Source organism: Pelophylax lessonae (genome assembly GCF_965119305.1).
Source record: "Pelophylax lessonae genome assembly, chromosome: 12".
Classification (NCBI taxonomy): domain Eukaryota; kingdom Metazoa; phylum Chordata; class Amphibia; order Anura; family Ranidae; genus Pelophylax; species Pelophylax lessonae.
In genome coordinates, this window is record NC_138779.1 from 214,824,879 (window position 1) to 214,840,489 (window position 15,611).

At 46.4% G+C, this 15,611-nt stretch overlaps 1 protein-coding gene across 1 annotated transcript in view; it reads left to right on the top strand.

Moving 5' to 3' along the window:
* Nucleotides 1-15,212, top strand: part of LOC309569027 (uncharacterized protein) — a gene marked incomplete at its 5' end in the record, with an annotated part of 66,422 nt that extends 51,210 nt beyond the window's left edge. Inside the window, 3 exons of the mRNA XM_082274788.1 lie at nt 1-19; nt 11,628-11,900; nt 15,024-15,212. The exon at nt 1-19 is cut by the window's left edge and continues 347 nt beyond it. Coding sequence (XP_082130914.1) covers nt 1-19; nt 11,628-11,900; nt 15,024-15,202 — 471 coding nt within the window. The 3' untranslated portion in view covers nt 15,203-15,212. The remainder of the gene's footprint in view (nt 20-11,627; nt 11,901-15,023) is intronic.
* Between the last annotated feature and the right edge of the window lie 399 nt (nt 15,213-15,611).

Here is a 15,611-nt window from a genome sequence, read left to right on the forward strand (position 1 = left end):
ACATTTCTTCTTGTGCACCGTAAGCATGCCGAAGCTGAAAATCCAATTAATTTCCTGTTTTAGGGTGGCAACACTCACTCACTGCACTGTATCCATGGAGGGGCAGTATTGTCACCCTAGGGCAGGAAGTGTGTTAAGATTGCAGAATGCCTCCCTCTTTCCTCATCTCCATAGCACAGGAGGTGATGGTCTGCAAGGTTGATAACCCTACTTGCAATAATTCTGAAGGCAATTGGTGTGTGAAGATATGCCACTTAGCGCCCTCGCTGGCCACTGAGGGTAGGACTCCCGCCAGATATAAAATGCGCACATTAATGAATTTCTGTATTCATTAATACATCACTAAACCTATTTTTGTTATTGCACGCAGTTTAAGTACCTGAATTTGACTCTTGCAGGCCCTGTACGGCAGAGCTCAGGCTCCTAGATAGAGTGGCTACATTCCTACATAAACTGGTTCCAAGACAGGGTGGCTAGGTTGCTACATACGCTGGGGCCAAGACAGGGTGGCTACCTTCCTACATACAGTGGGGCCAAGACAAGGTGGCTACGTTCCTACATACAGTGGGGCCAAGACAAGGTGGCTACGTTCCTACATACAGTGGGGCCAGGGCAGGGTGGCTACCTTCCTACATACAGTGGGGCCAAGGCAAGGTGGCGACGTTCCTACATACAGTGTGGTCAAGGCAGGGTGGCTATGTTCCTACAGTGGGGCCAAGGCAGGGTGGCTATGCTCCTACATATACTAGGATCAAGGCAGGGTGGCTACATTCCTACATACAGAGGGGCCAAGGCAAGGTGGCTACGCTTCTACATACAGTAAGACCAAGGCAGGGTGGCTACATTCCTACATCCAGTAGGACCAAAGCTTGCGGCTATGTTTTTACATACTGTAGGACTAAGCAGGGTGGCTATGTTCCTACATACAGTGGGACTAAGGCAGGGTGGCTATGTTTCTGTATACAGTGGACAAAGGCAGGGTGGCTACGTTCCTACATACAGTGGAGTCAAGGCAAAGTGCCTACATTCATACATACATTGAGGCAAGGTGGCTACATTCCAATATAAAGTGGGGCCAAGGCAGTGTGGCTACATACAAAGGGACCAAGGCAAGGTGGCTACATTCCTACATACGGTGGGACCAGGGCAGGGTGGCTACATTCCTACATACAGTGGTGCCCAGGCAGGGTGGCTATGTTCCTACATACACTGGGACCAAGACAGGGTGGCTATATTTTTACATACAGTGGGATCAAGGCAGGGTGGCTATATTTCTACATACAGTGGGATCTAGGCAGGGTGGCTACATTCCTATATACAGTGGGACCAAGACCGGGTGGCTACCTTTACCACTTACAGTGGGAACAAGGCAGAGTGACTATGTTTCTACATACAGTGGGACCAAGGCAGGTTGGGTATGTTCCTACATACAATGGGACCAAGGCAGGGTGGCTGTGTTTCTACATAAGTGGGACTAAGCATGGTGGCTATGTTCCTACATACAGTGGGGCAAAGGCAGGGTGGCTACATTCCTACATACAGTGGGAACAAGGCAGGGTGGCTACAATCCTACATACAGTGGAGCTAAGGCAAGGTACCTACATTCCTGCATACAGTGGGGCAAAGGCAGGGTGGCTACATTTCTACATAGAGTGGAAACAAGGCAGGGTGGCTATGTTCCTAAATACAGTGGAACCAAGGCAGGGTTGCTACACTCCTACATACAGTGGAGTCAAGGCAAGGTGCCCATGTTCCTACATACAGTGGGACCAAGGCAGGGTGGCTACATTCCTACATACAGTGGGATCAAGGCAGAGCAGCTACGTTCTTACATACAGTGGGACCAAGGCAGGGTGGCTACATTCCTCCATACAGTGGGACTAAGGCAGGGTGGCTACGTTTCTACCTACAGTGGGACCAAGGCAAGGTGCCTACATTCCTACATATAGTGGGAACAAGGCAGGATGGCTATGTTCCTACATACAGTGAAGCCAAGACAAGGTGTCTACATTCCAATTTACAGTGGGGCCAAGGCAGGATGGCTAAATTCCTACATACAGTGGGCACAAGGTAGGGTCGCTTTGTTCCTACATACAGTGGGACCAAGGCAGGGTGGCTACTGTAACGCTCCTGCGTTTTCTGAAACAAGATGGATTTGCAGCTGCAGAAAAACTCCACTCAGTAGTCATGTAGAGATACGTTGAAATACCAATTCCAACTCCCAAGACTCATCACTGTGGTCTGTCTGATTCAGCATACAAATATACACACTCAATAAGATGTTCCTGGAGTGATAGATGTATATAGCAGTATAGTGGTGATGAGTTGAAGAGACAGGTATGAACAGTGACAAATAGGTGAACAGCACTTGAGAGAAATGTTAATGAGAGTATAGATGGTAACAGGTAGGATGCAGATAGGTTAGCAATCATGTATGGTAGTAGGTGGTAGGACAGCAGATGACATACAGGAGAGACTAACCCAGTGCAAGGATAGATGTTAGTAGGCTCAAGAGCTAGCAATCTAAAACAACAGTGCAGATGATAGTTACAGTCCTTAATATGCAGAGCTAGATAGTGTAAGCTTAGTAGGAAGGTTATGGAGGATTCCCCTGCGGGGTACTTATCACTAATAGCAAGCAGTAGTAGAGAGGTTCGGTATGAGCGAGTGATCCGGTAGCGGGATACAGGGATCAGCAGCGAGGTTCCGACAGCGAGGTACGCTTGTAAGCATATGAGCGTCAAGGCAGGAGGAAGAGTGAAGGGTGAAGGCAGCATGCCGGGAGTGATCGGGTGGCGAGACACAGGATCAGATATGGAACAAGTTCAGGTAGCGAGATACAGGAGCGAGTAACATCTGGTATGCCGACTTCAGACAGGGACGATCCAACCATGACGGTTGAACGAACATGTGAGTGAGAACGCCGGCGGTTGAAATAGCCGCTCTGCGGCGCTCAGTGATGACAGCATCGGTCTTAAAGGTGTATGCGCACCTACCAGAAGAGAATGGTGGGACGCATACACTGAATAGGAAAGTGGAATAAGGGTACCAGAGGTACCAGAACATTACAGCTACACTCCTACATACAGTGGAGCCAAAGCAAGACGCCTATGTTCATACATACAGTGGGACCAAGGCAGGATGGCTACGCCCCCTGCATACAGTGGGAGTAAGGCAGGGTGGCTAAATTCCTGCATACAGTGGGACCAAGGCAGGATGGCTATGTTCCTACATACAGGTCGGATCAAGACAGGATGGCTACGCCCCTACATACAGTGTGAGTATAGCAGGGTGGCTAAATTCCTACATACAGTGGAACCAAGGCAGGGTGGCTACATTCTTACATACAGTGGGACCAAGCCAGGGTGGCTACGTTCCTACATACAGTGGGACCAAGGCAGGGTGGCTACACTACTACATACAGTGGGATCAAGGCAAGGTGCCAACATTCCTACATACAGTGGGGCAAGGGCAGGGTGGCTACATCCCTACATACAGTGGGAACAAGGCAGAGTGGCTGCATTCTTACATACAGTGGGACTAAGGCAGGGTGGCTACATTTCTACATACAGAGGGGCTAGGACAGAGTGGCTACGTTTCTACATACAGTGGAACCATGGCAAGGTGGCAATGTTCCGACCTACAAACAGTGGGAGTGGCCATGTTCCTACATACAGTGGGACCATGGAGAATAAGCACAGCCACCATCTAACACAAAGTCAGATCACAGCAGGAGAAAAAAAAAGGAATTTGGAGATTTGGAGGCAGCTGAGAGCCATAGAAGGGACTTTTTTTGAGTTGGGAAAACATCCTTGATTAGGTTTTTTTTTTTCTAACCAGAGTTTAGTGCCACTTTAATTCAAATCTTCTAACTAATTAAGTCCCCATTCACACTGATGCAGTGCAGGATTTGCAGCAATTTCTGTGCATTTCCCACACTGCATCACAATCACACTGAGTTTCTGAGAACCACAGCAGGTGTCAATGTTAAGTTAACGACACCCCAAAAACAGTTCGCAAAACGCAGTGCAATTGGCTGAATGTGTGATTGTTCACACCCATGCGATTTGATACCAGTGCAAAAAAAAAGAAGCTACCTGCACCTTACCTGCGGGTTCGGTGCAATTTGCAAAATGAGTGCCTCAAATGAATGCACTGCAAAGAATCGCATGTGATTTGAACAGGAATGTAGTGCGAATCCTGTCTGGGTTACATGCGGTTTTCCGCACCGCAATAGTGTGAACCGGCGCTAAAGCAGGAAGGTGCCATACCATACAAGATAGATTACACTGATCAATAAGCAATATTTATACCATTGCTTTTGTTTGTGACCAAAACTAAAAGACATATGAATTTTGATGTTAGTAAGAAAAATAAAGTTGCGCTAAATAAATCGATACAATCATAAAAATGTGAAATTCAATAAAATATTATAGAAAAAAAAGTCCATAACTCATCGATGGGAAACACCAGTGAAGTGAAAAAATATCTTCAAAGGTAATCCTCCCGCAAATATGTGATATTCATCACCCAAAGTGAGGTTCCTTCCACCAAATTAATATGGTCTCTTACCATAACAAGGAAACCTGTAAAGGTCAGCAACACCTGTGGTGTAACCCCACCAGAGCCTTTAAAGGGTTGAGGAGACTCAGATAGTGATCCTAAGGTTTATGTCCGCACGTCCATCTCCGCACTTTTACAGATGTCATTCCCCGTAAAGAAATTATAATAATCGCCATAGTGTAAAACCTCTTCTCTGGAGGCGTGGGTTCGTATCCCACTTCTGACACCAAACTGTTAGCTCAATCTTGTCAGGAGGCAATTACAAGATGATCCACGGCCCCTCAGTCCCAACTCCCCCTGTATAGTGAATTCTCCGTCTGCTGGCCAGGAGATGCGATGACACATAGCAACTTAAGCATAGCATAGACACATCTGATTTTATTTCAAGTTTCGCTCACATTTAAAGGAAGTTTGAGCGGCAAAAACTGCTTTAAATCGGTTACAATTCATGAGTCAACTTAACAATAGAACATATCTCCACACAAAACAATACATGAAAAGGCCCTTGTGTTCCCTATACATCTCTGTCAATGTGAGGTGTCTTGTGTCTGAAATTGTGTTTTGTGGGAGAGCCGATCCGTCTGTGTTCAGCTGTCTTGATGTGTTAATGTAAGCAATTGTCAATTGTGTTCAGGTGTTGTCTGTCGTCTACATGCAAAAATTCCAACTGCCACGTCCAGGGTGTATGAATGAGGTGTGTTTAATATAATTGCAAGTGGGCACATTCCATTGTAGAGTGGGCACGAGCTGAAATGTATTATGAAATATAATATTTCAGTAAGGCGCATTGATACACTCTTTCAATATTGCAGAGAATATAAAAATTGCACTTACAGCAGATGTAGAAAGATGCGCATTTAAAATAGTGATAGATGCCGGCCGGCACTTCAAACACACCCGTCCTTCCAGGACACTGTGCGTGGTGATGTCAGCACGGTCCCGATCATTACCACTGTACACGGTGATGTCAGCACGGTCCCGATTATTACCACTGTACGCGGTGACATCAGCATGGTCCCGATTATTACCACTGTACGCGGTGACGTCAGCACGGTCCCGATCATTACCACTGTGCACGGTGATGTCAGCACGGTCCCGATTACTACCACTGCACGCAGTGACGTCAGCACGGTCCCGATTATTACCACTGTACGCAGTGACGTCAGCACGGTCCCAATTATTAACACTGTACGCGGTGACGTCAGCACGGTCCCGATTATTAACAGTGTACGCGGTGACGTGACCGCATACATTGTGTCCCAGAAGGACAGGTGTGTTTGAAGTGCCGGCCGGCATCTATCACTATTTCAAATGCGCATCTTTCTACATCTGCTGTAAGTGCAATTTTTATATTCTCTACAATAAACATTGAGGCTTTACACTATGGCGATTATTATCATTTCTTTATGGGGAATGACATCTCTATAAGTCCGGAGATGGACGCGTGGACATTGACCTCAGGATCACTATCCGTGTCTCCTCAGCCCATTACAGGCCCTGGTGGGGTTACACCACAGGTGTTGCTGACCTTTTCAGGTCTCCTTGATATGATAAAAGGCCATCTTAACACCATTAAGACTGCTGGCCGCAGAATTACTGGCGCAGGCTGCCTCTCCTGCGCGAACCGACGTAGCCCTACGTCCAGTGCTTTAAGTGGGCCGGTATGCACTGGTACTCAGTACCGCCACTTCCAAATATGGCTCTTGAGCATACCGCCACCTCTCCGTGCACCTTAGCGTACCAGTACGCTCATTTTGGACATCTGCTCCCTCAATTGCCCCCCCCCCCCCCAAGAATATTTCCCACTCCAGAGCCAGACCAGTCACCACCAGTGAGTCCCCCTGCTCCGGAGTCCTAGCCCAGGCCAGGGGGGATGCTCTGTGGGGACCCTGATGTGGGGTGGGGGGGGCAAAACAATTTATAGGCTATAATAGAGTACCAGCACCTCTTTTGGGCCACTTAAAGCACTGCCTATGTCGATTGCTTGCATGGTGATCGAGGGTGAGCAAGCGCTGCCGGAGGCGCGCTCCCGTCCCCACTAGGCAGCAGGGATGCCGATGCATGGGTCAGGTGGCTCCGATTGCCGCCGGGCACCCGCAAACGCTCCCCGTTGAGAGAGAAGGACTCTCAGCTGTTGTAAACACAGCCGACCGTTCTTCTCTCTGGAATGATCACAGAGCGCCTGTGATCCTTCTATATAGGATCACATGTCTCTATGGTCATTTCACAAGCCCATCCCCTTACAGTTAGAAAACACCCCCTAGGCTCACACGTAACCCTTTGATCACCCCCAGGTTAACCCCTTTCCTGCCAGTGTCATTATTACAGTAACAGTGCATATTTTTAGCACTGATTACTGTAGTAATGTCACTGGTCCCCTCAAAAGTGTCAAAATGTCAGTTAGGGGTCTGATCTGTCTGCCGCAATGACGCAGTCCCACTAAAAATGGCAGATCGCCGTCATTACTAGTAAAAAAAATAAATAAAAATGACATAAATCTTTCCCGTAGTTAGTAGACGCGATAACTTTTGCATAAACCAATCAAAAAAAACGCTTATTGCAATTTTTTATTTTTTTTTACCAACATGTAGCAGAATACAAATTGGCCTAAAAAGATGAAAATTTTTGATTTAATTTTTTATTTTTTTTGGGGGGGGGGGGGGTGTTATAAAACAAAATGTGAAAAATATTGTTTTTTTTTTGTTTTTTTTGTTTTTTAGAAATGTTGCTATTTTTTTTTTTGCTTATAGCGCAAAAAGTAAAATCGCACAGGTGATCAAATACCACCAAAAGAAAGCTCTGCTTGTGGGGAAAAAAATACATCAATTTTTTTTTTTTTGGTACAGTGTTGCACGATCGTGCAAATTTCCGTTAAAGTACAGCAGTGACGAATCGCAAAAAAATGGCCTGGTTATTAAATACACTAGCCAAAAAAATAATTTGAACTCATTTTCAAAAAACGAAAAATCTGCCGTGAGAGCAGACGATCGTGCCATCATGTAATGACTGAATTTCACACGATAAATCGTTCAATTGACGTTTTTCGTTCAGTTTGTCCCATACGCCGGGTGCAAACAGTTCGGCCGAGAGACACACTAACCTTTCAATTTATCGTTCGTTCGGCAGAATTTTACAAACTTTTCCTTCGATTTTTCGGCTCTGAAAAGTTTAGAAAGAATTTCTATTTGTTCCCATTAACTTGACGAAAAACGACCAATCGGACCAAATGACATATTTTCTAACGATTTTTCGGCTAGTGTATGGCCAGCATAAGGGGGCAGAAGTGGTTAATTGTTGTGGAAGAAACTTCACTTTGGGTGATGATTATCACATATTTGCGGGAGGATTACGTTTGAAGATATTTTTTCACTTCACTGGTGTTTCCTATCGATGAGTTTTGAACTTTTTTTTCACTATAATATATTTTATTGAATTTCACATTTTTATGAGTGTATCCATTTATTTAGCGCAACTTTGTTTTTCACTTTATTTGTGTTGTCACACGTATTGTTGCAGCTTATTTCTGTAAGTTCAGTTCATTTTTCCATTTTATGAATGTTGATATGCATGCAGGATGTACAAGTCTAACAACAAACCACCTGACCTTCCCTGTAGGTGATGTATGATGCGTGATGTATGGTTTCCTTCCCCTACGAAACCCACGTTACAAAGTAACTTTCCGACAAAAGAGATTGAAAACAAAGATGTAGAGATGTGTCAAATCTTTCCATACCTCCATCACCCTGCTACAGAACCCGGATCCTCAGCCCAGACCTCTAAAATAAAGTAGAAGACTTGTTAAGAAAACCAAAAATAGTCATTTCTATTCATAGAGCCGCAGGGGCGTAACTACAGGGGTTGCAGGGGTTGCAGTTGCAACCTGGCCACATGCTCCAGGAGGCCTGTGCGGCTCCCCTGTACACCTGGATAGGAGGGGCAGTGGGGGCATCATGTAGAGAAATCACTGTCCTCCTTTTTCCTCCTGTAGCTGCAGGAGGAAAATGAAGGGGATCGGTTCCTCTGAATGTTGCCCCCGCCACTCCTCCTATCCAGTTCACTTGTGTTCTGCTGTCTCTGGGCCCCTGTGGGCTCCCCTGGTCCCCCCCCCACTGTGCTGCCCCCCCCCCCCCACTGTGCTCCCTCCCCTCTCCTGCCGGCTGCTGCAGGGGATGTGTCACAATAGAGAACCAGGAAGGGGTCGGTAAATATGTAATTTACCAGCTCCTTCCTTTTCTGAATGGACAGAGTCATAGTCAGTGACAGTCTAAAAAAATAAAATAAAATGATAAGAAAAATAATACAATTAAAATACCAAAAAATAAAAACTACTGACACCAGTGGGTGAACTTCCAGGATTTCAAAGGTCAGACTTGCGACCGGGCCCTGGCATTCCATCACTGTGGGGAGGCCCCAAGATGGCAGGAAGGGGGCCCACTGCAGAACTTGTGAAAGGGTCCCGTGGCGGGACCGTAATAAAGGGCCCCGCAATGAGAGTAAAGGGCCCCAGGATCAGTGGGAAGAGCCCCAGGCTTGAAGGGAAAGGCCCCGGCGTGGGGTCCGCGGAGGTTCTTCATGGTTTCTTGCACCGGGGCCCTGAAGGTTCTAGTTACGCCTCTGTAGCACTGCTGAATGATGCATGACCTCATTGGGACTCTATATGATCTCCTAAAGCTGAGCTCAGGGGACATGAAAAAAATACCCTGGCAGCGGGGTTCCCCACCCCCTATCCAACGCTGCATGGGTTCAAGAGGAACCAAAGACAAAAATGTAAAAAATTGCAAGCAGACTCTATGTTGCAGAAGAGACCACAAAAACGCACTCCAGATCCGTTCCGGATGCATTTTTTGTATTTTGAGTTTTTGATTCATTTTCAGATGCTTTTTATTCAATTATTTGCCAACCCACTTTTTGTTCACAAGTTTAAATTAGTATTTTTTGCTAGAAAATTACGTAGAACCCCCAAACATTATACATTTTTTTTTTTTTTAGCAGAGACCCTAGGGTAGGATGGCCAGACATCCCCGGATTGAGGACACTGTCCCCGGTCCAAGTCTGTCCCCGCTTTTGTCCCCGGATTCAGGGCTGGAATAATGTAGACAGGTCATCCCATGCTGGTGGAGAAACAGCCTGGTGGCTTGGATGCAGACGCCCCCTGCTGGACGCTCTCACTGCCGCTCCTGCTGCTGTTCAGTGGAGGAGAGGCAGAGCCAAAAATGTACTGTGTGGAGATCTGAGAATGGGAGATGAGTAGATGGGGCGGGGTGGGGTCTGTTTGTGCATAGGTGAGGGTAGTGGGGAAGCAGGGGTCAGAGCTGCATGGAGAGATGGAGAGTTTAGCTGTTGTGGGGGAAGGGCTAAGAGGTGGCTGCAGAGATAATCTGTAAGAGAAGGGTGCAGAGGTGAGCTTTGGATGTGGGGGCAGAAGTGTCCTCTGTGCATAGCAAACCTCTGAACCCTGTACTCTATGTCTAACACCCTCCTGTATACCCTCCTGTATATTATGTAGTCCAGTGCCCAGTGCTCTGTGTATTATGCAGTCCTGTGCCCAGCGCTCTGTGTATTATGTAGTCCTGTGCCCAGCGCTCTTTGTATTATGTAGTCCTGTGCCTAGTGCTCTATGTATTATGTAGGCCTGTGCCCAGCGCTCTGTATATTATGTAGTCCAGTGCCCAGTGCTCTGTGTATTATGCAGTCCTGTGCCCAGCGCTCTGTGTATTATGTAGTCCTGTGCCCAGCGCTCTTTGTGTTATGTAGTCCTGTGCCCAGCGCTCTTTGTATTATGTAGTCCTGTGCCCAGCGCTCTATGTATTATGTAGGCCTGTGCCCAGCGCTCTGTATATTATGTAGTCCTGTGCCCAGCGCTCTATGTATTATGTAGGCCTGTGCCCAGCGCTCTGTGTATTATGTAGTCCTGTGTCCAGCACTCTGTGTATTATGCAGTCCTGTGTCCAGCGCTCTGTGTATTATGTAGTCCTGTGCCCAGCGCTCTTTGTGTTATGTAGTCCTGTGCCCAGCGCTCTTTGTATTATGTAGTCCTGTGCCCAGCGCTCTATGTATTATGTAGGCCTGTGCCCAGCGCTCTGTATATTATGTAGTCCTGTGCCCAGCGCTCTATGTATTATGTAGGCCTGTGCCCAGTGCTCTGTGTATTATGTAGTCCTGTGTCCAGCGCTCTGTGTATTATGCAGTCCTGTGTCCAGCGCTCTGTGTATTATGCAGTCCTGTGTCCAGCGCTCTGTGTATTATGCAGTCCTGTACCCAGCGCTCTGTGTATTATGTAGTCCAGTGCCCAGTGCTGTGAATTAAGCAGTCCTGTGCCAGCACTCTGTGTATTATGCAGTCCTGTGCCCAGCGATCTGTCCTGACCTCAACCTGGTAGAACTCCTTTGGGATGAATTAAAGCGGAGACTGCAAGCCAGGTCAGGCAGGCCAGTCAAGTTCCTCCATCTCGCTCATCCATGTCTTTATAACCCTTGCTGGTGCGCAGTTGTGCTTTGTGCTCTGGGGGGGGTTTATTCTAGGAGGGGAGATTGGGGGGTAATTTGTGGTGGGAGGGGGGATTTGGAGTGGGGGGAGAGGATGTGAACTTGGTGGGGGGGATTTTAGGGTTATGGAATGTTGGGCTGGGAGGGGTATTTTTTTTTTTGGGAGGGAGACTTTTGTGCTGGGGGGATTTGGGCGATTGGGGGCCAAAGATCTGTGCTGGGTGGGTGGGATTTCAGCAAGGGGTGGAGTTGTACTAGGAGGAGGAATTTATGCTTAGAGGGTTACCATACAGATTGGTGGGGGGGTTGCTGACATATAATGCTCATACATTTTGGCGGGGGGGGGGGCTCAGTTTGGCGTTTTCACCATGGGCTTCCGGATGATCTTGCCCTGGCACTGCAGCCCTGTACCATTTTTCAGTATTTTAAAGGCCAGGAAAAATATTTTCTGTCTATTTCAAGGCCGGCACACCGCATATCTAGTCCTTATCTGGCTGATTGTTGGGTAGACTTGTAATTTATTTATTTATTTATTCTTATTTTGTCTTATTTATTTATTTATTTTTATCACCTCTACAGAACCACTAGAAATCAGTCTCAAGGAAACTGACCTTATCTGTACAACAAAAGTTCAAACCAAAAATGTGTCTCTTGTCTGGGAACTTGAGAATGGCACGTTGGGAGACAGTGATCCTGGCTGGCTCGCCAATTCTGACAATTCATATTGGATCAGTAATACCTTTCCCAACAGCACATCCCTGTGTCAACCTCCTCAGAACATGACCTTCACTTGCCTGCTCCAATACAAGGGAAAAACTATAGCGAAGAAAAGGATGGATGTCACCTGTCCAGGTATACTGACCTATTTCATCTTTACCTTCATGTTGTCAATGAAAATTAATGTCTGAATTAATGCATGGCATTGATATTTTAAAATGTGTGTACACAAACTCCTATTTCCTTATGGTCTGTTAACCTGTTCCCACCAATTTAACATATACACTATATTACTAAAAGTATTGGGACACCTGCCTTTACACACGCATGAACTTTAATGGGATCCCAGTCTTAGTCCGTAGGGTTCAATATTGAGTTGGCCCACCCTTTGCAGCTATAATAGCTTCAACTCTTCTGGGAAGGCTGTCCACAAGGTTTAGGAGTGTGTCTATGGGAATGTTTGACCATTCTTCCAGAAGCTCATTTACAACTGTGTTGCATTCCTCCAGCAAATGTTTTATAAATAGACCCCTTAGAGATGGTTCACACTACTCCGACCAAGTTGCCTGATGAGTTGCGCTCCATGCTGTGCACTGGAACCGTTCTAATCAGAGCGACTCAAGTCTCAAGAAAAAGGTTCCTGCACTACTTTTGGGCGAAGTCGGAGCGACTTGCATTGACTTCTGTTATGAGAAGTCGTTTGCAAGCCGCGATGAAGTCGTGCTGCACGGGCGACTTCAAAGTCGCCCAAAGACTTTGAGTCGTGGTAGTGTGAACCGGCTCTTAGTGTCTATGTTGTAGAGATGGAAGAGTGGGAAGGTTTGAGTAGTTTAGCAAAAGATAATGGGGTAGGGCTGACACCACTTAATGCACAATAATGTTGTTGGGTGGGGGGGGGGGGTGAACTTAATGATGTAGAGAGCAGAACTGTATCAGCACCACCCCTCAAAGGGTAGCTCTTCAAGGTCCTGCACTCACAGTATCTCCTCACCAGCACCATTCATCCTGGAGGACTGAGGATCTCCTGAAGCGGAGATAATTTTTCATCTTGTGTTTGCTTTAAAAAATTGTCTTCATCCTTGGGTAGGTTAGGGAAGGAATGAATCCTCTATTAGGTTAAACTGCCATCTTTTGCTGTATTGGGGAAATTTCAATTCACTTCCTGTTCTGATGGCATGACAGGAAGTCCGGGAAAATCTTCTTACAGTGAGTAAAAATCTTGCACTTGTCAGTCGCCCTCAAGAACAGATAGGACATCCACTTCTGTTGCGGTGACAACAACATTATTCTCTGTGCCATTAACAGTTGTCACGCAGGTCATATAAGGAGGGTGGGCCTTTTCACAGAGGTCACCAACAAAAATAATAAACTGACAGGGGTCCAAACTAGGGATCGACCGATATAGTTTTTTTTAATGCCGATACCGATATTTTGGTCATCGGATGTTGGTATCGGCCGATATCTGCCGATATTTTCGGACATGTAAAAAACATTTTATTTTTCTAAAGGTACTCCTTGTGGAGGGATCTGGGGGTCTAAAAGACCCCAAACCCCTCCTCATCACCGAAAAGCATTCAAAACGCCAAGTTTGACTGTTTTGAATGCTGTCAGTTTTTTTAATTCAGTTCCCGAGTACCCGGAAGTGATGTCATGACATCACTTCCGGGCTTTTTACATGGAGACCCGGGTCTTCTCTTGGGCGGCAGTGGCGGTGGAGGTAGAATGCCGCAGGGGGGGGGGGGGACATCTAAGAAAAATTTGACTATTAGGCGTAGGCGGATCCATGTTGCTCAGCGGGGATCGATCCGCAATCCCCGCTGAGCCGACGGATGACAGCTCCGTCTCCGCTTGCAGAGCGGAGAGGGAGGTGTCTCAGCCCCCGCTGCCCTCTATGGGGGATCGGATGAGAGCGGACCGCTTGTCCGCTCTCATCAGATCCGATCCGATCCGATTACTGAACGGATGGAAAAATAGGGTTTCCATCCGTCCAGATTTCACGCACAGGATCGTATGCGGATGGCAGCGGGTGTCAGTGGAGGTGTCTCCGCTGACACCCGCTGCCCCATAGAGCTGCATGGAGGATCCGATCAGATCCGCCTAAAAAACTGACAGGCGGATCTGATCGGATCGCTCGTGTGAAAGAGCCCTTATACTTTTATAATATCTAATTTACTCTTTACTCTTTAATCTAATTACTATTATACATTTGCCATCTGCTGGTGGAACCTGGTATTGCAACTCTTCAACCTAAACGTAATGCTATAAAAAAAAAAATATATATGATCCCCCACAGGGAAGACTTTAGCCATCTGAGCAATGAAAAAGGCACACTTTAATTTTATCTTTTATTATCATGATTTAATGTTTTCTAAAAAAAAAAAAAAATGCATGAATGATAGATAGACAAATAATATATTTACAAGTGTCTTACAGAAGTACCTTTTGCGAGCGCTAGATGGCGGTTGCTGAACACTTACTTCCAGACATTACATTGTGCATGTAGGGCAGCCTTTTTCAACCAGTGTGCCCAGGCACCCTGGGGTGCCTTGATGTTTCTTCAGGGATGCCTTGGCAAAATGGCTAAAAATTGCCCAAAAATGTTTTTTTTTTTAAAAGTTTTAATTGTGCAAAGTTACAACCTTCTAACTGCCGGCGTCCTAACAACCATTGGCATAATCAGTTGATAAGGAAGATCCCATTCACCTGCCTAGCATCCTTGTTTGACTCTCCCCTGCCCCTCACATTAGCTGAATGTTAGAGGAAAAACTGAGGGAGAAGAGAAACATTGGAATACTAGTCAGTACCAGTTTAGAAAAGTGTATTTGATTTGGAAGAACAAAACCCCTCTAAGGTTGGGTGTCCTTCTTGGACTTGTGGATGTTGCTGCATTATGTAAGACTACTAGAATAGTTTTTACATTTTATAATGGGGCGCATCAAGACTGTCCATCATTTTTAAAGGGTGCCTTGACTGGAAAAAGATTGAGAAACACTGTAGGACATAAAATACAATATTTGTTACAAATTTTCATTTTCTTTATTTGTGTGTGGCATTTCATTATTAACCATCCATTTTACACATTTTAGGTGAAACCTATGGCATGAACCATACAGGTAAGGCAAAGCTGTTCTATACTATAAGTTCAGTCTATGTACATTTATTGAAATGATCCACCTATAAATAATAAATATTGCCTTTGGGTGGATTGGACTTTTAACCATTTTTAATTATTTATTTATATTATTATTTTTTACCCAGGTCTGCGGGAAGCCCATCAGCCTGTACTTCTATATAGTCTTATCCTGGGAAGTTCCCTTCTTGTACTCCTCCTCGTCCTTCTTATGGTTTGGATTAGGAACAAATGGATCTACAGGACAAACCCAGACAGCTCACTTTATACAAACATTTCTGATTTAAAAGGGACGTATTGCTTGTAGAGGACATACTAGGATAAACGCGCACAGGGGCAGACTGGCAACTTTCAGCTCAGGGGGCAAGTACAAACCAGAGGCCCATGGTGCAGCGACTCGGCCCCCCTCCCACTCTCCCTCTTCCCATCCTCTTTCTGACCCCCAATCCAGGCTGAAGCCCTGCTCCAGGTACTCTCTAATTACCCCCAGGCTGAATCCGGGTTCCCAACCTGGCCAGGGGGGAGGGCAGTGGGGGGGGGGGGGCTGGGACAGCTCAGTTGGGTCTGGCCAAGGGAGGAGAGTCTCCAGTGGGGCATGGAACTGGCCTCTGCTCAGGCACAGTTTACACCATCCATGCTGGGGGGGGGGGGGGGGTAGGTAGGCACTCTGTCCTTGTCTTCAACCCGCACTCAGTAGGTCAGTGGCAGGGACTTTC